Raw genomic sequence first — 23503 nt, forward strand, 5'->3', positions numbered from 1 at the left:
TGATTTTAACCAAAATATTGACTCCCAATTTTATAGCACACTTAGTACCAAACTGGCAGAGTGGTATACAATTCACAAACATGTGTGTAAATTGTAAAGATAAGTGAAGGCTGTTAAAAATACATTTAATTCATAATGAACGTGATATTGTCAGATTGAATTAGAAGTACAAGTGGTTAAATTCTCTCTGTGTCAGTTTCAGGATCCTGCTATTGCACAGATGCACGGAGTGGCTCAAACGTCACACTGTCATGGCTTAACGAGACACACTGAATAGAAGAGAGTCATTGTTCGTGCTGTTAGTAAGACCTTTTAATAAAGGATGTCGGCACACAATTTAAAATCTAATTTAATGATTTCCCCAAGCAGCATTTTATACACATTTCTTAAAGTAAGATGCAGAACAATCACATCAGACACATCAATTAATTTCAATATCGTAATATTATCGTGATCATAATAATCACAATATAAAATGCAATGCTGCTTTAAATCAAATATGAGGTATAGGTTGTATTTCCAGATCCACACTAAACATAAACAGACGTGTGTAAAAACATACCAACAAACAATCAAACAAAAAAACATAAAATCCAACGTGAGGTATAAGCTTTGTCTTTAAATTTATCTTTCATGTTCAAAAAAATAAGACCTTTAAAAATATTTTTTGACAAAATCCAACATGTGTCGTGTGGAGTGAAACATCCTTTGGTTTGTTGTTTCTTACAGCTTTAAATGTATGACATATCGTAGTTATTTAGTCAGTAAAACTAATTGCTCCATTGATTTTCTTCAATACGATTTACCCCTCTGACATTTCCGTTGGGTTTGTTTCATCTGTTTGGGTGCAAGGTTATTTCATCTTCAATCTTATAGATTTGTTAAGATTGTAGTTACAACGTAGATCTGCACAACTACAATTACCTTAACGAGCAGCTTCCACATTCATATTAATATATACGTTGTGCTTGTGTGAAAGGTGAGTTTTTATGGTACTTTTGACTTTGTGCTACAAAGACTGGACGCAGGCTAACATGCATCAGCCATCAGTCTATTGCTAAAAGTAATTAAACTGTAATTTAAGGGAAAAGAAGCTGAAAGTGGTCTGTATTTTTAACTGGCACACATCAAACTCTGTAGTGAAAAAAAAAACAATGTAAATTATACACCATAGCAGCCATTAAATTTTCTTTCTATTTTGATTTATTACAATTATTAGTTATATCATTATTATATTATTCTGAATTAGTAAGTAGTAAAATTTCCAATATACCAGCAACATTATGTGAAGTCTGCACCTGTGTGAGTGTACTGGCCTTTTAAAGAGTTGTAACGCACCAAACGGATGCCTGGTTGTTCTTCAGTTTTCCAGTTCCACCACAACTGCTGCCGTTAATCGTACCTCTGTCATTAGCTTTTCAGACTATTTGACAAGTTGAAATTCTCATGGCAACAAGTCGGTCAGAGACAGCTGTCTGACTGGCTGCTCAGCTTTGTGAACTAGTGCAAGAGATGAGAAAATGAGGTGATGAACGAAAGAAAAAGGTTCAAAGGACACACAAGCAAGGCTCTTCCTGTTTTACATCTTAATCTCATCCAAACATTCAAAAAAATATAAAAATATTAAAAAAATCACAGCATCATGATCATCTAGAAAGAGTGAATTTAGACCAGCGGATCAACATGACGTTTCCTCATTTGAACTACGAACATGGACTACTGCCACCTGCTGGTACCTGCTGGCACATACAGCTAACTTGATCTAATGTCAAGTCAGAGTTTACTGCTGGTGGATATGTGATGTAGGTTTGGTGTGTCTGTATCTAAAAAAAAAAAGGCATGTTTCTTAATAACAGTCATCATTATATGTGGAATGAAACAACAGCACTTGAAACTAATATTCATAAAAGCAGATATACAGAACAACAATCAACAGTCAGTGAATCTTGGTCCAGAGCACTTATAGAAGCAGCAGCATGTCACATTTACCAAATACGAGTTTATCTGAATGTCTTCTCTTAGTTCACAGCTAGAGATCGACTGATATATCGGCTGATATTTGTGGTTTTTAGTGGTATTGGCATCGGCCGATATGCGGGTGCTTTCGCCTATATATATATGTGTGTGTGTGTGTATATGTATATATACACACATATGCTTGTGCTCTACTTCTTTACACCTGTTTATTTTGTATGCCTAAGAGTCTTACATGTTCTTTGAGTTTTTTACTGGGAGAAAAAGCAGTATCGGCTCCAAATATCGGTTGAGAAAGCAGCACATATCGGGCATCGGCCAAGGCTGATGTAACAAAATCGGTATCGGCCCTAACAAAATCCATATCGGTCGATCTCTATTCACAACTAAAAAAAAACTGTGTTGTTGTAAAACATAGACGTAATGATTTCTGTCTGTAAAAGAGGCACAGAACGGGAACATCCGAGCAGCTGATTGAGGTCATTTTACGTTTAAAGGTGTTTTTCCATCCTAATAACCGCAGCCCTGGCCAGATAAACAATCCAACTGTAAGACACTGTGTTGGTGTGGCTGAGCACATGTCTGAAACCCAGTTTGCTGTACAGGGCCATGGCAGCTGTCTGGGCGGAGCTAGTCTCCAGCATCACCTTGGAGAAGCCTCGGTCCTTACAGAAATTGATGACGACATGAGCCAACTTGGAGCCCAGGCCCAGCCGCCTGCACTGCGGTGAGATGGACATTCGGAACAGTTCGCCGTACTTCTCTTTGCCACTGTGTTTGCAGACTACAGCCACCATACCGACGATCTGCGCCCTCCCGTCAACCTCAGCCTCAGCCACCCAGAAACAGTCGTCCGGTCTGGTCAGATAGTGCGCGGGGATGTCCCGCATATCTGTCTGAAGCTTCCCACTGACGAAGCTGGCGTACAACTGGTGACAGCAGTAGTAGACAAGGCCCACCCAGGCTGCCGGTAGCAGTGCAGCCCCCAACGTCGAGCCGAGGAGGTAGCCAGCGGCACACAGGACCAGGGTGATGGCGAGGTAGAGAGGGCTGCTCATAGCATTGTGAAAACACGGACGGATGTGCTCCCGGATGCCGAAGCTGAACAGGTTCTGCACCGTGTCCTTGTCTGAGGGACGGTATCGGCGGATGACCAGCTGCATGATCACAGGAGCTAAAGGGAAAATTAAAGAAAAAAATAAATAAAATAAAATCAGAAATCTTTGGTTATTACTTAAAGAAGAGGCATTAATTGTGTTGAGTGGTAATGAATATGTTCTCTATACCTACTGTACTGTACATACACCATGAAATATGAGCTTGGAAACATACATGTTTTACCACTGTGATATTCATTTCAACCACATTTCACAATTATTACAAGACATGTTTGCAGACTTACAAACATTTAATGAGATCTGCAGAGGAAAACAGCCGGAGATGACTGTGTTTACATAGTAGAGGTTTAACAATGTACTTATTTCATTGCAAACATTAGGCCATTATTTATAATGAGACAATGTTTTTGATCATAACTCAATATCTGAATGATTACTGTAATAATTTAGAAGGTATTTAAGTCCTTTATAAAGCAAAACCACCAACTATTTCCTATTTCCAGATTGTCTAATGTGAGGATTTGCATTTCATACAAGGGTAATATGAGCATTACTTTCGATTTTCTGACGCAACTTCCGACACAACAGCAAACCCATCAGTGCCTTAAATGAGCAGGTAAACAAATGAATCATTGTATAACTATTTGTGACATTTGTTTTGCCTTTTGAGCGTCACATCGACATCTTCTGTGAGTTCCACTCTCGTCTTTCAAACATTAACTCAGTGACAGTCAACAAGCTTGGTAACTCACTCACTTATTCAACTTCTCAACAACATGAAACAGACCCACTTTTGCAGGTACTCGTACTTTATTTGAGAATTTTGTTTTAATGTCACTTCTGTTGCACTGTGGTTGTGAGGGAAATATTGCACATTTTACTTTATTGTGATGTATTTAAGTGGCAGTTGCTAATTACTTGACAGAACAAAATGTAGTAAATGCGTTTTAATTTTTAATGCTTTGGTACGAGAAACTGACTAACAGTAGAAGTAGATTTCACTTAATTGAATGAGTATTTTGATCCTAAGTTAGGTTTTCCCTATAAAAAGTTATCCTGATTTCAGCTTCTCGGATGTAAAAATGTGCTGCTCCTCTTTTAAATACTGTTCATTTATTATATCAGTCACATGTAGTGCTTATGAAATACAATGAGTAAGGAAGGATTAAAGAGACTGACAACGATTATGAATTTATACTGAAGATTAACTGACTCGTTTGATTAAAGTTAGGTTTTATTGTTATTGTTATTATTATCCATGCATGAAAAGATGTGGACTTCATCAAAATGTGTTAATTCGACATGATTCAGTAAAATGAATGTGTTAATATATGTGTAATAGTATATCTATATATCTGGCGTGGATGGGCTACTTTGAATTTTGACACTTAGCCTCAATACACTCGGAGTCAGTGCAGGCCTTTTCACATCTAATGTAGTATTTATTACATTAATCTGAATACTTTCTCTTCTTTTACAGGGTCCTGTAAATTGGCCGAGGTTATACGTGATCACGACAGTCACAATTTTGTCAAACAAACTAAAATAACGCCATGGTTTTATCAAACATGATGCGTTAACCCGACCCATGTCCGGGACTGCGGTCACTGAGCTAACGTTGCAATAAACTCGGTGTTAGCGGTATTAACTTTACTTCAGCAGAAGTCTGTCCGTGTGCCAGGGGCCGACCTAAAAGCAATCCAACTAACCAAAAACACTGTTACACAACTCATCGGTCTTCTACAGTCTACCACCGTTTACTTAATGTCGACGCTCTTTTACCTTCGGTTTGACTAGGAACAGGTCCGATCGACGTCAGCGGCTCGAAAGACAAGAACTAGTGTAAACGTCAGTTTACACTAGTCGACAGGCATGCGATTATTACAGTCTATGTCATATATTATGTCGGGTCAAAGTACAACAGCGGAAGAAGCTGAACCACAATGTGGTCCACGGACGCCTTTGTAATAAATGTAGCATGGCCGGAATTCTTCACAGATGTTCCCGGGGCAAACGTTCGCTGTAAGGCCCCCGAGGATCCTACGTTAACGATTGCATTCAGTTTCCACGTATGTCAGCTGGCTCTCCAAATACAATCTCAGTTTTGTGTCTGCAAATAAACACTGATATAATTTGGGGTGCTGCACAGGCGCTGTCTCTAGTGGATCACTACTGCTGTTTCAGAACCAAAGTGAGCTGATATAAGAGGAAACGCAAAGTCCAATCAACGTTAGCGGCTGAAAACATAAAAACTCGCGTGAAAGTTAACTTTCAAACCGGTTACAGTTCACAAAAAGGTGATCTTTACGGCCTATATCATATTTATGTTGGCTCAAAGTACAACACTGGAAGAAGCTGACCCACAAGGCAACCTATAAAAGTAACTGTCTCCAACGTGGCTGGTTTAATGTCCCAGACGGTCCAGGGGCAAGCGTTTGTTGTTAGGCCGGCCTGGCATTAAATGCATATCGACATACCATATGTCTCTAGTCAGCTATCTAGATACAATCTTACTTTGTGTTCTATATGCAAATACACACCATCATGTAGGGGGAGCAGCTTTACATATGTCTCTGGTCAAGTCTCCAGATTGATTTCAGTTCCTCTGCAAATAGACTCTGACCTGATTTGGGGTGCAGTTGAATATTATGACAGCCGCTGTCTATAATGGATCCCTACCGTTGTTTCAGAACCAAGAACAACACCCAGTGCGTTTACATGCAGAGCTGAATCGAGCTAAGCTCAAAATTCGACTTCCTGACTACAGTCCTTGTCCCAGTTTACATGCAGCGGATAAAAATCAAATAACTCATGGGAACATGTCCTCCTCCTCTACACTAGGTGGCGATATATGTCATCATTTATTGACCTCTGCCCAGATGTCAGTTATTTTTGAGACCTGCACAAAACTCTCCAGATTATCTCCAGTGACAAAGGTACACAAAGACAATGCTATTGAGGATGTATACGTAACACAGATTCTTATACATTAATATGATTGCATCAAGAGCCACGACACATTATAAGAAATGACAGATTCAAACACAGCATACTCGTATTAAATACTTTCTTTTATATGATTTATTTATTATTTACTTAGTCAACACCTACATGGACGCAATATTTTAAAATGATCTTATTATTAATGAACACACATCATTTATGATGGCTTGTGACTGTGTGTAAAAATGGGAAAACTCTTTGTGACATCACCCATATGTTTTGAACCTGAATCTTGGCATCCTCTCTACTATTGTTGTGAATGGAAGAATTAGCTACAGACTAAAACAGGTTTTTCTACCAATTTATAGCTTTTAGATTTTTAATTCTGCTTTAAATATGGACTCTTTGGCAGTTTTTAGCAGTTTTTTTGGCTTCATTCATTAATCCCAGAGCTTGCTGAAAGGGAAATGGAACATCTGATCCATGTGGCTTGCATGCTTTTGATAGTATGATCGTTTTTTTAGTAGCTTTTTAACATTCAACATTAGTTTATGTGACATAGGCAGAAGTCCTCGAATGAGCCAAAAGGCCTAGTTAGTTTTTCCAAAGAAGGCCTGACAACATTACAAGATTCAACCAGCAGAAATTTAAGAACAATACTAAGTGTCATTTAGCGAGGAAGTAAAAGTGGTGTTGGGGGTTATATATAACTACAAGCAAACCAATGAGATAGGCTCAACTGAAAATACAAGCCCTAAAGAACAAAGTACAACAAAATTATTTACACTTGTGATTTCTAGGTCGAGTTGCATAAAAAATAGTCTACTGTGAAACCACAGCTTTCTCACATTTGACCTGATTTATTTCGTACAACATTGCTCAAAGATACATAAGCTTGCTTTGAAAAACACACAAGTTTACTGAGTGATTTCTGAAAACATCCAGGTCTACAGGAAAGTTTCTGGACGCCCCTTTACTCAACTCTGTTTGTAAGGTTTGTTGGCAGAAGAGTGTTTGACGAGTAAATATCGAAGCTTTGCAGAATGTCACCGGCTTGTTTGCGGTCGTCTCTTAGACAGGGGTGGGTAGATGTGGGAGAGGAATAATTGGTCAGTGATTTTAATAAAGGACTGAGCTAAGAAGAGACAGAGCGGGAACAGGGAATACCTCACCGAGCAACAATGAAGAAGTTGTGCGTTGCTGTTGTCGTGTTGAGTCTCGTCTCAGTGTGCCGGCCTGCGCCACTGACCTGTGAGAAGCTGGTGAAGCCTGTAGACCAAGGTCCAGATGTAAGTCTCTTTCTATTTATAACTAACACAGCAACTTTTTAAACAGCTTAATCAGACAAATTTGAACCTGTTGACCTTACTTGTGCGACATTTCTTTTTGAGATGTGTTAAGGGGGAAATATTACATCAGCAATACTCTCTTCTTTCATTTCAGTTGACTGGGAGGTGGTACTACATTGCTTTCGCAGGAAAAGTCTGTTTGGCTACAACACTTATTAATGGGTTATTTTGGCCAAGTATCTCAGAGTACATTGCCTCTATGAACACACCGAATATCTACAGTAGCACCATGAACATTAAAATGTAAGAAATGGGTTTTGAAAAATTATTAGCATTAAAAAAAAAGTAAAAAGTTTCAGTGTATCTGAGTATTTGTTCGTCTTTCAGGTGTTAAGTCTTTAATAAATGCTTTACAGATTCGATTACTGCATCAATGAAACCCTATTCAGTTTCTATGAGAAAAACCGCATGATGGATGTCGACATAGACAGTAAGAATTTCAGACATTAGAGATTTTTTTTTCCTGCAATGTGTGCACTGTTGTGCTTCTCTGCTTCTGCTTATCACTAGTTTAAAGTTTTACTTCCTGTTCACATACTTGTTCTTTCTCCTCCTGTGAGAAACAGATTACAGAATAAATCTCAGTAGAAAAATTGTGTGTATAGACTTCTAATCTTAATGTGTAGTTCTGCACCATTTCAATGATGAATTTCTATGCTCTCTTCTCATGTTTCCAGCGGGCATCCCAACTGGTGACCCTGATGTGCTGCTGCACACGAGTTGTCCTGACTGCATCGTTGTAAAGAGTAGTGATGTCATTGACAGTATTTTTTTCCTCAGTAAGGACAGCTGATCAATATATATAGTAAAGTTAGCTAAAATGATACGATGTCGTCACCGGGCTTTTATCTGAAATGTGTCGAATCTTCACCAGGTAGGAGAAAGGTCATCACCGATGCTGAGCTGAAGGAGTTCGAGATGCAGGCACAGTGTTTCGGCTGGTCTGCGCCGCAGGCCTTTAACACTGATTTCGGTGAGAAAATTAAATAACTCTCAAATATCCACTTATTTAGTACAGAATGTGACATTATTAAATGTCTGTGAACATGCCCATGAGGTAATCTTATTTACGTGGCTGATATTTTTACTTTCTCTGTAATTTACTTCTTCTAATCTCCATTAACAGACTATGGAAACTGCCAGAACGAAACTGATATCAATGATGATGACGCTTCAGACCTTCAATTCTTTCTCAAAATATATGAGAGACTGAGAAGCACAGGTCACAGCATAATCAAATGTTTCACTGAGGTCCTCCTGTCCTATTTTTCCGATCTTCTTGCCACTGACAGTTAAATGGTCATCACTTGCATGCCGAACCTTGTTTATACAGCAAGTCTACAATACACATTTGTGTGCATCTCTGCAGGTGTGAATGAACATGTCCTTTGAATTCATCCTAAAACAAGTCTCAGTCATTCTCGTGGTTCTGATGTACACAACAATCACAATTTGGATTGTACCTTCATATTTGGTGTGTTCATTTTGTTGGTTCATTGTGTTATATCGTTAGATTAAATAATATGCAACATGGCAATGGACATTTTGTCATATAATATCCAGTTTTTGAACAGAGACTGTGTAGAGCTTAGGGGAAGTAATTGTGAACACAAAGTGTAAATATAGAGCGCTGCCTAGGGTTATGTTAGGGTCATTCAAAAATCAAGATGCGTAATAGTAGGGGATTCAAATTACTAAACATTTAAGTCTAATAACTGCACTCGTTGAAAGGGCACCACCTACAGAAATACACGGTATCCTGTAAAAATGAATCCATTAATGGATCAATATTAATTATTAGTAAATAATCAATCTCATCATATCTGGAGATTCTGGAGATTTCTCCCAGTGATCAGTTTCGACCGGGGGAACCACGGCTTAGGTGAAGTGTCTGATTTATCCAACAATGAGTGAAACAAGAAATAATGGTCAACGCTGGAATAAAGATTATATGACATAAAACACACAGATAATGAATGAATGAATTTGACGATAACGGGGAGGGGTCTAGAAAAATGGAGAATGTAAAAAGAAATTAGTTCCCTAAATTAATCAACTAAACGGATTGAAATGAGATTCTATTAAATCATATGGAGCACCCAATTCATTCAAATGTTGAAGAGACGAGCCTACTTTCTGTGTGGCGCCCAGACTCACAGCTTCTGAGGTCCAGAGGTATTTCCGGTGCCGGTTACAGCGGGAGTCTCGCCTTCAGACAGAACGGCTGTGATGGAGCCCGATAGAAAGGCAAACTGTCGCCGAACTAATCGATTGATCGTGCAAAAGAAGTAAAGTACAAAGAACCAAGAACAACTGAAAACTCAAAACTTCTGCAAACTGAAAACAAACACTTAACAACACTAAACTATTCCCGGAGGGGTGCTGGTTTATAAAACCCTTGGTCGTGTTTTGGTGAAACCTCGCCTCAAGGTAATTTGCATACCGACGCTCCTATCTATCTAACTAAAGGGAATTAAAAAGTGAGAGGTTCGATCCACTTCCCGTTATGGCAAATGCAGTTTTCAATAATTCACTTAAACATTACATTACATAAATAAACATTTCATTATTGCTAATGTTAATCAGTAGACCTATACATGATAGCATTATTACAAGACAACTACACCCCACATCAGTTTCTAAGGCTTCCCAACTTATGTCTTGACTATTTAACAAGAAGCTAATAAACTAAATAAAAAGGGAAAGAGAAACACGATTAATTAATATTCTAAGCACTTTCTAAATGTAATATAATTAACCTGTTACTAAGCATCATGTGAACGGGACAAAAGATGAAAATTCCTAACCTCTAGATGGCAGTAGAAGCATGGTTACCACGGACTGGATGTCTGACAACCTTCATAGATATTCCTGTTTAATTTCCTTATAAATTGGCCCAGAGAATTGGGACAAGGACTGAAACTAACCATTTTAAGAGACTATTACAATGACGTAAACATAAACATTGAATTGTCCATAAAACATGGACATCACGGTTAGTCATACATTGGAGATTGAGAAAGTGAGTTCAGAGAGATCTCACTTAAAGAATGTTCCTTTTTTATGGTCCTGCTGATGCTATCTCGCTCCAGGTGGTCCCAGGCGCTGAGAGGTCTCTTTCTTATCTGTGGAGGAGAACAGTACTATCCACGTTGCTTACGTCCCAAGAAGTTAATTAATGATCAGAATTAGTGATTTAGATTGTTCTTTAAGCCCCTGGAATGCATCTGAGGTGACGTTTTTACCACCTTGGTTTGGGTTCATCAGTTACGGCAAGCCAACCGTCCTTTCTGGTTGCTGTGGGAAAGATTGGTCTCTGCTACAGTTTTAAGTTGTTCTCTCACATTAATTAATGCTCATGAATCCACCATCAGGGCATGGCAGAGTAGCAAAGACAAAGCTACTGCTTTTCACAAAGAACCTTTCTGCCTGTCAGCAATTTTCTAAACATCATGTAAGCCAGAAGACTAGGGCGGAAAATGTTTTGTAGATGGATGAGACAAAAGTAGAATTATTTGGTTTAAATGAGAGGCTCATGTTCAGAGGTTAAGCAACATTCATCATGCCTGCAAGCATCAGAACCTCATGTTGTTTCTCAACATAGACGTGGTAATGTCTTTGTTTGGGCCCGTTAATCTGTAATGAGTTTTGAATTTACCACAAATTCTAAAAGAAAATGTCAGTACATCTGTCCATGATACTTAAGAGGAACTAGGCCATGCAACAAGACAATGACCAAAATAATAGTTTAAGAAGAACAAATTGAATGTTTTGGTTATTGAAAAGTCAAAGTCATGATCTTAATCTATTAGAAATTTTGCGGAAGGACCTGGAGCAAACACATATAACGAAACCTCTCAACACACATTTAGTGGTTGAGGAATGAGCTAAAACACCCAGCCACTGTAGACCACTTATCAGAGGTGCTTAGTTGCCTTTATTGCTGTACAAATGGGTCACGTCAGAAAACAAGGGTTCACTTACTTTTCCAACTCACAGAGATCTCCAAATGATTAATTTCTTGAATAAACAAATGAAAAAACAAAAATTCTGCTAGTTTCTGTTAGATTCTCTATATCTTCTGCATATTTGTGTGTGGAAAAACTAAAACCATGGTCACATGTATTATGACCATCTATATTACTCTTTGCATCACATTCTCCAGTTTTGTCTGCGGCAGAGAAGACATGATCACGAAGGGCACTGACTTCATAAAAAAGGCTTGTCATTTACCTCCACCTAGTCATCTTTGAGAGCACTGACAATTCAGCTTAAGTTTATTTTACATGTTATTTACATGTTTTGAAGCCTATGGATTGTGACAAACAAACAAAGTCACAGCTGCAGTGACCTGCCAGTATATTTGGAATACCTGAGAACCACCAGTATTCATTAAAATACATTAAAAGGCTTTAAGTTAAGTTCACTCACATATTTTGTTCTTATTTGTTGCCTCGTTTCACAAAGTAAATGTCCCTCTTATGATTCAGTCGTTCAGCAACTTCCAAATAAATGATTTGTTTTAACTAGAATAAACTAGTTTTCTGTGTGAGTACTTGAAACCATCTTGGCTGTGCCCCACCGAGCAGGAACGGAAACGCAGCATCAGGCAACTTTTCGCACTACAAAAAGGGTCTACAGAGGGAATTGTGTACATCAAATAAAAACTGTGGAAATTTCACTGGGGACAAGGTTCATCAACTTATGCGCAACAACATTTTTGACACAGGAAAACTTTAATCAAAAACTTTCATTAAAAAGCGTTTAATCCTCCTTTGCACAGCAGCACCCTCTGGTGGGCCATGCAAAGACTCCACTAATTGAGTCTCATCTCAGTGTTTCAGACATTAGAGATTTTTTTTCCCTGCAATGTGTGCACTGTTGTGCTTCTCTGCTTCTGCTTATCACTAGTTTAAAGTTTTACTTCCTGTTCACATACTTGTTCTTTCTCCTCCTGTGAGAAACAGATTACAGAATAAATCTCAGTAGAAAATTTGTGTGTATAGACTTCTAATCTTAATGTGTAGTTCTGCACCGTTTCAATGATGAATTTCTATGCTCTCTTCTCATGTTTCCAGCGGGCATCCCAACTGGTGACCCTGATGTGCTGCTGCACACAAGTTGTCCTGACTGCATCGTTGTAAAGAGTAGTGATGTCATTGACAGTATTTTTTTCCTCAGTAAGGACAGCTGATCAATATATATAGTAAAGTTAGCTAAAATGATACGATGTCGTCACCGGGCTTTTATCTGAAATGTGTCGAATCTTCACCAGGTAGGAGAAAGGTCATCACCGATGCTGAGCTGAAGGAGTTCGAGATGCAGGCACAGTGTTTCGGCTGGTCTGCGCCGCAGGCCTTTAACACTGATTTCGGTGAGAAAATTAAATAACTCTCAAATATCCACTTATTTAGTACAGAATGTGACATTATTAAATGTCTGTGAACATGCCCATGAGGTAATCTTATTTACGTGGCTGATATTTTTACTTTCTCTGTAATTTACTTCTTCTAATCTCCATTAACAGACTATGGAAACTGCCAGAACGAAACCGATATCAATGATGATGACGCTTCAGACCTTCATTTCTTTCTCAAAATATATGAGAGACTGAAAAGCACAGGTCACAGCATAATCAAATGTTTCACTGAGGTCCTCCTGTCCTATTTTTCCGATCTTCTTGCCACTGACAGTTAAATGGTCATCACTTGCATGCCGAACCTTGTTTATACAGCAAGTCTACAATACACATTTGTGTGCATCTCTGCAGGTGTGAATGAACATGTCCTTTGAATTCATCCTAAAACAAGTCTCAGTCATTCTCGTGGTTCTGATGTACACAACAATCACAATTTGGATTGTACCTTCATATTTGGTGTGTTCATTTTGTTGGTTCATTGTGTTATATCGTTAGATTAAATAATATGCAACATGGCAATGGACATTTTGTCATATAATATCCAGTTTTTGAACAGAGACTGTGTAGAGCTTAGGGGAAGTAATTGTGAACACAAAGTGTAAATATAGAGCGCTGCCTAGGGTTATGTTAGGGTCATTCAAAAAACAGATGCGTAATAGTAGGGGATTCAAATTACTAAACATTTAAGTCTAATAACTGCACTCGTTGAAAGGGCACCACCTACAGAAATACACGGTATCCTGTAAAAATGAATCCATTAATGGATCAATATTAATTATTAGTAAATAATCAATCTCATCATATCTGGAGATTAATTTCTCCCAGTGATCAGTTTCGACCGGGGGAACCACGGCTTAGGTGAAGTGTGATTTATCCAACAATGAGTGAAACAAGAAATAATGGTCAACGGTGGAATAAAGATTATATGACATAAAACACACAGATAATGAATGAATGAATTTGACGATAACGAGAAGAGGTCTAGAAAAATGGAGAATGTAAAAAGAAATTAGTTCCCTAAATTAATCGACTAAACGGATTGAAATGAGATTCTATTAAATCATATGGAGCACCCAATTCATTCAAATGTTGAAGAGACGAGCCTACTTTCTGTGTGGCGCCCAGACTCACAGCTTCTGAGGTCCAGAGGTATTCCCGGTGCCGGTTACAGCGGGAGTCTCGCCTTCGGACAGAACGGCTGTGATGGGCTCTCGAGGCCGATAGAAAGGCAAACTGTCGCCGAACTAATCGATTGATCGTGCAAAAGAAGTAAAGTACAAAGAACCAAGAACAACTGAAAACTCAAAACTTCTGCAAACTGAAAACAAACACTTAACAACACTAAACTATTCCCGGAGGGGTGCTGGTTTATAAAACCCTTGGTCGTGTTTTGGTGAAACCTCGCCTCAAGGTAATTTGCATACCGACGCTCCTATCTATCTAACTAAAGGGAATTAAAAAGTGAGAGGTTCGATCCACTTCCCGTTATGGCAAATGCAGTTTTCAATAATTCACTTAAACATTACATTACATAAATAAACATTTCATTATTGCTAATGTTAATCAGTAGACCTATACATGATAGCATTATTACAAGACAACTACACCCCACATCAGTTTCTAAGGCTTCCCAACTTATGTCTTGACTATTTAACAAGAAGCTAATAAACTAAATAAAAAGGGAAAGAGAAACACGATTAATTAATATTCTAAGCACTTTCTAAATGTAATATAATTAACCTGTTACTAAGCATCATGTAAACGGGACAAAAGATGAAAATTGCTAACCTCTAGATGGCAGTAGAAGCATGGTTACCACGGACTGGATGTCTGACAACCTTCATAGATATTTCTGTTTAATTTCCTTATAAATTGGCCCAGAGAATTGGGACAAGGACTGAAACTAACCATTTTAAGAGACTATTACAATGACGTAAACATAAACATTGAATTGTCCATAAAACATGGACATCACGGTTAGTCATACATTGGAGATTGAGAAAGTGAGTTCAGAGAGATCTCACTTAAAGAATGTTCCTTTTTTATGGTCCTGCTGATGCTATCTCGCTCCAGGTGGTCCCAGGCGCTGAGAGGTCTCTTTCTTATCTGTGGAGGAGAACAGTACTATCCACGTTGCTTACGTCCCAAGAAGTTAATTAATGATCAGAATTAGTGATTTAGATTGTTCTTTAATCCCCTGGAATGCATCTGAGGTGACGTTTTTACCACCTTGGTTTGGGTTCATCAGTTACGGCAAGCCAACCGTCCTTTCTGGTTGCTGTGGGAAAGATTGGTCTCTGCTACAGTTTTAAATTGTTCTCTCACATTAATTAATGTTCATGAATCCACCATCAGGGCATGGCAGAGTAGCAAAGACAAAGCTACTGCTTTTCACAAAGAACCTTTCTGCCTGTCAGCAATTTTCTAAACATCATGTAAGCCAGAACACTAGGGCGGAAAATGTTTTGTAGATGGATGAGACAAAAGTAGAATTATTTGGTTTAAATGAGAGGCTCATGTTCAGAGGTTAAGCAACATTCATCATGCCTGCAAGCATCAGAACCTCATGTTGTTTCTCAACATAGACGTGGTAATGTCTTTGTTTGGGCCCGTTAATCTGTAATGAGTTCTGAATTTACCACAAATTCTAAAAGAAAATGTCAGTACATCTGTCCATGATACTTAAGAGGAACTAGGCCATGCAGCAAGACAATGACCAAAATAATGGTTTAAGAAGAACAAATTGAATGTTTTGGTATTGAAAAGTCAAAGTCATGATCTTAATCTATTAGAAATTTTGTGGAAGGACCTGGAGCAAACACATATAACGAAACCTCTCAACACACATTTAGTGGTTGAGGAATGAGCTAGAACACCCAGCCACTGTAGACCACTTATCAGAGGTGCTTAGTTGCCTTTATTGCTGTACAAATGGGTCACATCAGAAAACAAGGATTCACTTACTTTTCCAACTCAGAGATCTCCAAATGATTAATTTCTTGAAGCAACAAATGAAAAAAACAAAAATTCTGCTAGTTTCTGTTAGATTCTCTATATCTTCTGCATATTTGTGTGTGGAAAAACTAAAACCATGGTCACATGTATTATGACCATCTATATTACTCTTTGCATCACATTCTCCAGTTTTGTCTGCGGCAGAGAAGACATGATCACAAAGGGCACTGACTTCATAAAAAAGGCTTGTCATTTACCTCTACCTAGTCATCTTTGAGAGCACTGACAATTCAGTTTAAGTTTATTTTACATTTTATTTACATGTTTTGAAGCCTATGGATTGTGACAAACAAACAAAGTCACAGCTGCAGTGACCTGCCAGTATATTTGGAATACCCGAGAACCACCAGTATTCATTGAAATACATTAAAAGGCTTTAAGTTAAGTTCACTCACATATTTTGTTCTTATTTGTTACCTCATTTCACAAAGTAAATGTCCCTCTTATGATTCAGTCGTTCAGCAACTTCCAAATAAATGATTTGTTTTAACTATAATAAACTAGTTTTCTGTGTGAGTACTTGAAACCATCTTGGCTGTGCCCCACCGAGCAGGAACGGAAACGCAGCATCAGGCAACTATTCGCACTACAAAAAGGGTCTACAGAGGGAATTGTGTACATCAAATAAAAACTGTGGAAATTTCACTGGGGACAAGGTTCATCAACTTATGCGCAACAACATTTTTGACACAGGAAAACTTTAATCAAAAACTTTAATTAAAAAGCGTTTAATCCTCCTTTGCACAGCAGCACCCTCTGGTGGGCCATGCAAAGACTCCACTAATTGAGTCTCATCACAGTGTCCACTGACCTGTTCGAAGCTGGTGAAACCTGTAGACAAAGGACCAGGACCTTTCCATATTTATAACATAACATTACAACATTGCACCAAAAAACATAATTGACCACATCTGTGCAACATTTCTTTTTCTCTGTTAAAAGGCAAAATATACCACCAAAAATGTAATAATCTTCTCTACTTTAATTGTTTTTATTTATTGTTATGCCCCGGCCTAGGGATACCTTAACATAACATAAACATGTAAAGTAATACAGAACACGGAGAGATGCAGTCCAAAAACGAAGGGATTTATTTACCCAAACGAACATAAAGTCTTCGGGGTGAGCATCACCTAAAACAATAAACAAAACGAGCTGGGTTTGAAAACTGACTTGCCTAGCCAAAAGAAAAAGAAGTCAACAAAACAACAGGTTTTCTACCCTCACTCCCTAACACCAAAACAAGAGAAAAGATGGACAAAAGTAAAAGGCTACTCACCCCTACTAATATGGTACTGCGAACTATTTCTACTATTTACAATATTTACAGGAGAGATAACAGATCTCATCCGCAACATAAATGAATCACAAGAATCACAAGAAGGTCGGTATGGATTGCGTCGGTGAAGGTCGCGATGCGGTTTGCAATGCTGCCAAAGGCGAACCAGCGAGAGAGAGAGAGAGAGTGTGTTGTCGGCTCCACTTTTGAATCCGCGGCCTCCGGACTTCCTCCAATCAGCGGCCTCCACCTGCACGCGCCCATCCTGGAAACACAAGGACACAGCTCCCCCCCTGGACAGGGAGGGACAACACAACAGAAAGAACAAGACATGCAAATTATGACCACTACGGTCATAACATTATTTATTTATTTATTATTGCAACTCACATTTTATTTCACTAAAATCTTCCATTCCATACATACAGTACAATGGTACATTTTTACATTACACTTTTCCAGTTGTTTATTTAAAATTCAAGTCATGCAAGCACTGAACAGCCAGAGGTAAAAAAAAAAAAAGGTTTGGTTACCCAAAACTGAAAAATAATGTACATTTCAGAATTATACAAAAAGGCCTTTTTCAGGGAACATGAAGTGGGTTTATAATTTAAAGCTGTTCTGCAGCAATGAAGGTTGAATCAGCCTTGAAAGCTGGTGCTACTAATTCCTACAGGTGTTTCAAATACCTCTGTCTGCATAAAAGCAGTGTTGGAACACACTGTGGTACCAGGCACTCATGAGCATTAGGTGAACAGTATTGTACTGCAGAAAGTAGTGTGTTGCTACAAAAATGGCATGAAAAAGGCAGTTAACAATGGAAGAGAGACAGGCCATCATAACACTTAAAATAAAATAAAAACTAATACACTTCAAAATGTAGGTCTTTCCTACAAGGAAATTGCAAAGAAAGTCAAGATGTAAGTGAATACAGTTTTCTTCACCATCAAAAGGCACTCAGAGACTGGGGGAAACTCTGACAGGAAGCGATCTGGCGGACCGAAAGCCACAACTGAGTCAGAGGACAAGTTTCTGAGAGTTAATAGCTTGGGCGGCTCACAGGACAACAGCTTCAAGCACAGCTAAATAGTAGTCGTGGCAAGCAAGTCTTAGTTTCAACTGTGAAGAGAAGACTTTGAGCTGCAGGTTTGACAGGATGAGTTGCAGCAAGAAAGCCATTGCTAAGATGTCAGAATAAGACAAAGAGGCTTTCCTGGGCCACGAAACACCGCCATTGGACTACTGAAGACTGGAAGACGGTATTATGGACTGATGAATCGAAATTTCAAATCTTCGGTTCATCACGCAGGAGTTCTGTATGCCGTCGAGTAGGCAATAGGATGGTTCTACAGTGTGTGACATCAACTGGCAAACATGGAGGCATAAGTGTGATGGTCTGGGGCTGTTTTTCTGAATCCATGGTCAGTGACTTGTACAGAGTGAGCGCCGCCCTGAACCAAAACGGCTACCACAGCATTCTGCAGCGCCATGCAATACCCTCTGGTATGCGCCTAGTTGGTCAGAGGTTCATCCTACAGCAAGATAATGACCCAAAACACAAGTCCAAGCTATGCCAAAACTACCTCAGGGAAAAAAGAACGAGATGGTAAGCTTGAAAACATGGAGTGGCCTGTACAGTCTCCAGACTTAAACCCCATCGACCTAGTTTGGGATGAACTGGACAGAAGAGTGAAAGCCAAGCAACCTACAAGTGCCACACATTTATGGGAACTTCTGCAGCAGACTCAGGGAGAACTTTCTGAAGGATATTTGATTTCTATTGTAGAAAGAATGCCCCGATTGTGTTCAGCTGCTATATCTGCCAAAGGTGGCTACTTTGATGAGCCAGAAGTTTAGAATACATTTTGGTCTACAAATTGATTCCATGATTTCTTTTTCTCAAATTGCTTATTTGTTCTATGATCTCATTTCAGAGTTTAATGACACAATAAACAAAATAATTTTCAGTAAAAAAAAAAAAAAAAAAATGGAAAAAGTGTGGCGTTCTAAAACTTTTGACCAGTAGTGTATGTTGGTGGTTCCAGTTTCAGCCATCTTATTGTGATGCACTTAATAGCAGCCCCCAACAGTATCTGTAAGAGAGATTTTTGGCTCTTCCATCAAAACCTTCTGGGGTTGAACCAAGGAGGACTACCCTCGGGTCATTAGGGATATTTTGGTGAAATACTTCTCTCAGGACGTCTAACATCTCCTTCCAAAAGGTACTCAACTTTGGACAAGACCAGCAAATGTGAGTGAGATTTCCACTTTGTGGCCCACAGTTTCTCCAACATTTATCTGAGGTGGTCAGGACCCACTTTGTGGTTATTTGCGGTGTCTGGAAATATCTTATGACTTTCCATCTGAACTCCCTCCAGATATTTGCATTAGTCATCTGATGCACCTCTCTGCAAATCTCTGTCCAGGTGTCTAATGAAATAACTGCATTCATTTCAACTTTCCATTTCTCCTTTGTTTGTGTAGTGTTGTCTGGGTTCATTAACAAAAAAGTTGAATATAACGTAGAGATCACATTTTCAACCTCATTTCCAGCTTGTAATTTAAAAAGAAATTCTTCAGCTGGACTCGGATTCTTCACTTTTTCCCATTTCTTATGTGTTGTAAGAAAATGCCTCAGGTGTAAATATCTTTAAAAAAGTCAGTCCTTGGAAGAGTAAACTCCTGTCTTAATTGTTCGAATGACTTAAGCTCTCCATTATGAATGCGTTGATATACATAATACAGTCCATATTCAGACCACTTTTTGAAGCCCGCATCCATATGTGGATGTACAAAACTTTTTAAGTAACGTATTGAAAGTCCCACACCTCCATTTGGTTTAGCTAACTGCAATGTTTTCAATCTTACTCTTGGTCGTTTTCCTTGCCAAATGAATTTTGAGACTATTTTGTTTAATTTATCAAATGTTAATTTAGGAACTTCTTTGGGCAGCATCTGAAATAGATACAACAACCCGGGTAAGACATTCATCGTATACTCTCTACACGACCTATCAGGGATAGAGGAAGTGTCGACCATCTCTCCAGATCCTCACTGATGTGTTTGACTATATTTTTATAATTAGCTTCATAAAGTTTTTCTGTAGAAGGAGGAATAAATATACCCAAGTATTTGAAACGCCTCCCCTCCTCTGGATTTGTGAATAGCTCATTATATTTAATAACCTGCAAGGAAAACTGGAAGATGGTACCACATTGCTTTATCCACAAAATTCCCTTTTTCTTCAGTATTACTTAATGCTTTATTTTGGCCAAGTGTGGTAGTCAGTCTGCCAGTCAGTTTAAAGTATTTTAAAGTATATTATGAAATTTTATATATATATATAAAATGCATACATAGCAAGAAAGGTGAGACTCCTCTGGAAGCAAGGAAAAATCCAAAAATTTGGACACAAAGCTGCAAATTATTCATTAAACTGAATGGATCTCCAGAAGAGGCCAAGGTCTTGATAATCATTATTTCTTTCTTTTGTATGTATCACAACAGCATATATGGTAATGACATTAACAGTAGGAATTCTAAAAGACAGGTCAGTCAGAATCAATGTGTCAAAAGTGAAGTTATCGATGTTCTGTTCTGGGAACCCATGCTCTTCCACGCCCTTGCGTAGAAAGCCGGGAAGAGCACACCTTCCTGTGGGAAGAGAGGTCCAGAGTCCAGACCAGCAATGTCAGTCATGATAGCAGTTGGTTCCCAGCTTTGTGCTGGTTTCAGCTGGTTTCTGGAAGTGGAACCATCTACAAAAGAGAATAAGGTCATGTTACGACCCCGGCTCGTCAACAGTAATCAATGCAATCCAAGATACTTTTAGTGTAGCCCTGAAATGACAAACCAAGTATAAAAAAAAGTCAACAAAGGTGGAGGCTGGTGGCCTTACCGCAGACCCAGGCTGCACTGTGAGAGAAAGAGAGGGAGGAGCTACGCAGAGCCCTTAAAGGCCTTCCAGCAGGTGCCAGGAACGATGGGGAGGAGCTTCAGCTCACCTGTAAGACTGGAGAGACTGGAGAGAGTAACCTTGCACATAAAAGGTCAGAATAGGGGATTGGTTTATCCTTCAAGTCAGGTCTGATGGTGCAAACAAGGCTAAAGATGGTTCTCCATCCTCCAGGAGGGGAAGAAGAGAGACTAGGTTATATTTGTTGTATCTTTTACTGATGGCATTTGGATGATTCTACAGTGTTGTGCGATATCTGATATATGGAGCACTAGAGAAATGAGAGGATTTCTGATCATTAAGAAGAGTTATTGCATGTGGGACCATAAGAGTGACATCAGAGTAGGCTACACTGTGCACGAGGAGCTGGTGGAAAGGAGCTTTCACCTACTTTCATGTTACTTCTGCACACAAAGGAGGAGGAAGTGTAGGTGTAGCAAAGTGAGACAGCGAAAGTGTGCAGTAAAAATAAAAATGTAATTTTCCATTACAAATGCAGAATAGTGTTTCAGAGGGAGTCTGCAGAATAGCAGAGGTGGCTAAGCCCCGAGCCGTGCTTCAAACATGGGTTCCCCCTCCTCCGTGGTGAGGAACAGCTCAGCTGGCCAGCCTCCCAAGCAGCAGGGTCTAGTCCCAGGAGGAGGTGACACCACTTGAAGAGGGTGACAACTCTTTTGGCCAATGATTAATGAGGAACCCCCAAAGACCAGAACATTTAAAAGGTCAAGAAGCCTTAATATGAAGGAGCAGCCCTGAGGAATAACATGCATAGGAAAATAGAGACGAGTAGAAAGTTAGTTCTAGGACATGGCACTCATAGTCTATCTGATTCGTTTTAATGTTTATGAGTGCAAGGAAGCCCACATGAGATAGCTATCAAATAGTCACATCAAAAATATTGGGTTGACACAGGATTTTCAGACCCATGTTGAACAGCCTTTGCTGTGCTTTCACATTGCCAGCAGACCTGGTCTGACCTCCCGCTGTAAGAGCTGTGTGCCTGTTTTTTCCTCCCTCTCATAACGTCATTGTTACACATTTAGGCACGCCGAATCTCCTCTTTTCCACGGATGCAGAGCAGCTCTGATCTCTGCAGATCTCACGGTCTTGTCAGAGCACTGCCATGATTGATAAAAAAGTGTGCCATATCGCTATACAAGCAGTATATAAACACACCCGTGCATGTGCAGTTCACATCAAGATTCCCCGGTGCGTTCCGAACATGATGTAGGGTTAATTCACCTATGGGCTTCCATTAACGAAGTGTAACAACACATTTGATTTGTTTGATTGAAAAGATGGACAAAAATCTTTGCCCTTCAGAGATCGGTCTCCTATAAAAGTAGACCAAAGCTTTGTTCTGTTTTTGAGCTGCTCACGGCCCTGGAGCTTCTACAATGACACAGTCTGACAGAACGTCCAGTGACAAAATCAGAATGTGACAGGCAGGTACATCAATGTCATTGTGTAAAATTAGCAGGTCGACACGACATTCCTGTTTACAGCGAAGCCGAGCTGAGCCAAGCTGATAAAATTCCAGGTTGATTGCTGGGTCATTTGATGCGGGTCGAAAACCGTTTCACATCGTATGAAAATCCGGATTGACCCACTTTTTTACTGACCCCCATCGGGTTTTTCATTCGATGTGAAAGGGGCTTAAGCACGTGTGTGTGCACACGAGTGTGTGTGTACATGCTAATTGATTAACCATATAGTTTAACCCTTTAAGACCTAAACATCCACCAAAGAAAAGCTTGCTGCATCTGGATTACCGTCACACACCAACAAAATTCAAAGTGTGGCTGAACACTGGAAAGTTGCGCTTTCTGGGAAAAAAAGCTGCCATTAAGTAATGATGTCCAGTAATGATGTAATCTGACCACTTTTTCAGTAAGGAGTAATCTAACACTATTTCCAAACCAGCAATCAGATTAAAGTTACTTATCCAAGTCACTGTGCATTAGTATTTTTTCCATTTTCATGCATAAAAAGAGATATTTTGGCTTTCTTCTTGTGGGACTGACGTCATGTATGTAAGTCACGTTTTCAGCATGAGGACAACTCACGTGTAATACCATGCTGGGACACAAACGTAAATAACAATGGAGTGAGGAGCGAGATCCCGTTTTCTAGCTAGAAATACTGCCACTATTTTGAGTTTGTGTCAGCTAAAGACAACAATATCAAGGTTCAATGTACATTCTGTGCTGGAAGCAAAGTCCTATCTAGCTTCAAAAACACAACATCGAATTATAAGAAACATCTGGAGTTGCAGCACTGCACCATGAAGCTAACAGACCAAGTCCCACCAGGTGGTATGAAGCAGAGAGCTGCACCTAATACAGGAGGTGCCCTGCCACCAAACAACAAAGCTGGACTTTGGTGCAAAACCAGGAATTTCTTGGGAAGAACGTAGTTAGTTACACCCTTGAGTTGTCAGGAAGGTCTTCC

At 39.3% G+C, this 23503-nt stretch overlaps 2 protein-coding genes across 3 annotated transcripts; one reads left to right on the forward strand and one right to left on the reverse strand.

Moving 5' to 3' along the window:
- Positions 1–294: 294 nt before the first annotated feature.
- nat8l2 (N-acetyltransferase 8-like 2) lies at positions 295–6847 on the reverse strand. The gene is made up of 2 exons (XM_047584243.1): positions 4875–6847; positions 295–3148 (listed from the first exon to the last, which is right to left on the reverse strand). The coding sequence occupies exon 2, from the start codon at positions 3135–3137 to the stop codon at positions 2466–2468; it is 672 nt and encodes a 223-aa protein (XP_047440199.1). The 5' UTR covers positions 3138–3148; positions 4875–6847; the 3' UTR covers positions 295–2465.
- A 198-nt stretch (positions 6848–7045) lies between these two features.
- On the forward strand, positions 7046–13326 carry LOC125007414. Of its 2 annotated transcripts, none has more exons than XM_047584241.1 (6): positions 7046–7324; positions 7479–7627; positions 7741–7814; positions 12463–12564; positions 12660–12758; positions 12912–13326. In XM_047584241.1, exons 1-6 carry the CDS (start codon positions 7217–7219, stop codon positions 13079–13081), a joined length of 702 nt encoding a protein of 233 aa, XP_047440197.1. In that variant the 5' UTR covers positions 7046–7216; the 3' UTR covers positions 13082–13326. The 2 variants fall into 2 exon arrangements, with proteins under 2 accessions (XP_047440197.1, XP_047440198.1); XM_047584242.1 differs by lacking the exons at positions 12463–12564; positions 12660–12758; positions 12912–13326 and adding exons at positions 8062–8163; positions 8259–8357; positions 8511–8925.
- Positions 13327–23503: the final 10177 nt, after the last annotated feature.

Source organism: Mugil cephalus, chromosome 4 (assembly GCF_022458985.1).
Source record: "Mugil cephalus isolate CIBA_MC_2020 chromosome 4, CIBA_Mcephalus_1.1, whole genome shotgun sequence".
NCBI classification, from domain to species: domain Eukaryota; kingdom Metazoa; phylum Chordata; class Actinopteri; order Mugiliformes; family Mugilidae; genus Mugil; species Mugil cephalus.

Bases quoted from the DNA above. Each gene is read 5' to 3' on its own strand.
- nat8l2 (XM_047584243.1), bottom strand. From the start codon at position 3,137: ATGCAGCTGGTCATCCGCCGATACCGTCCCTCAGACAAGGACACGGTG.
- LOC125007414 (XM_047584241.1), top strand. From the start codon at position 7,217: ATGAAGAAGTTGTGCGTTGCTGTTGTCGTGTTGAGTCTCGTCTCAGTG. The intron at 7,325-7,478 runs GTAAGTCTCTTT...CTTTCATTTCAG, and splicing joins CTGTAGACCAAGGTCCAGAT to TTGACTGGGAGGTGGTACTA. The intron at 12,759-12,911 runs GTGAGAAAATTA...CTCCATTAACAG, and splicing joins GGCCTTTAACACTGATTTCG to ACTATGGAAACTGCCAGAAC.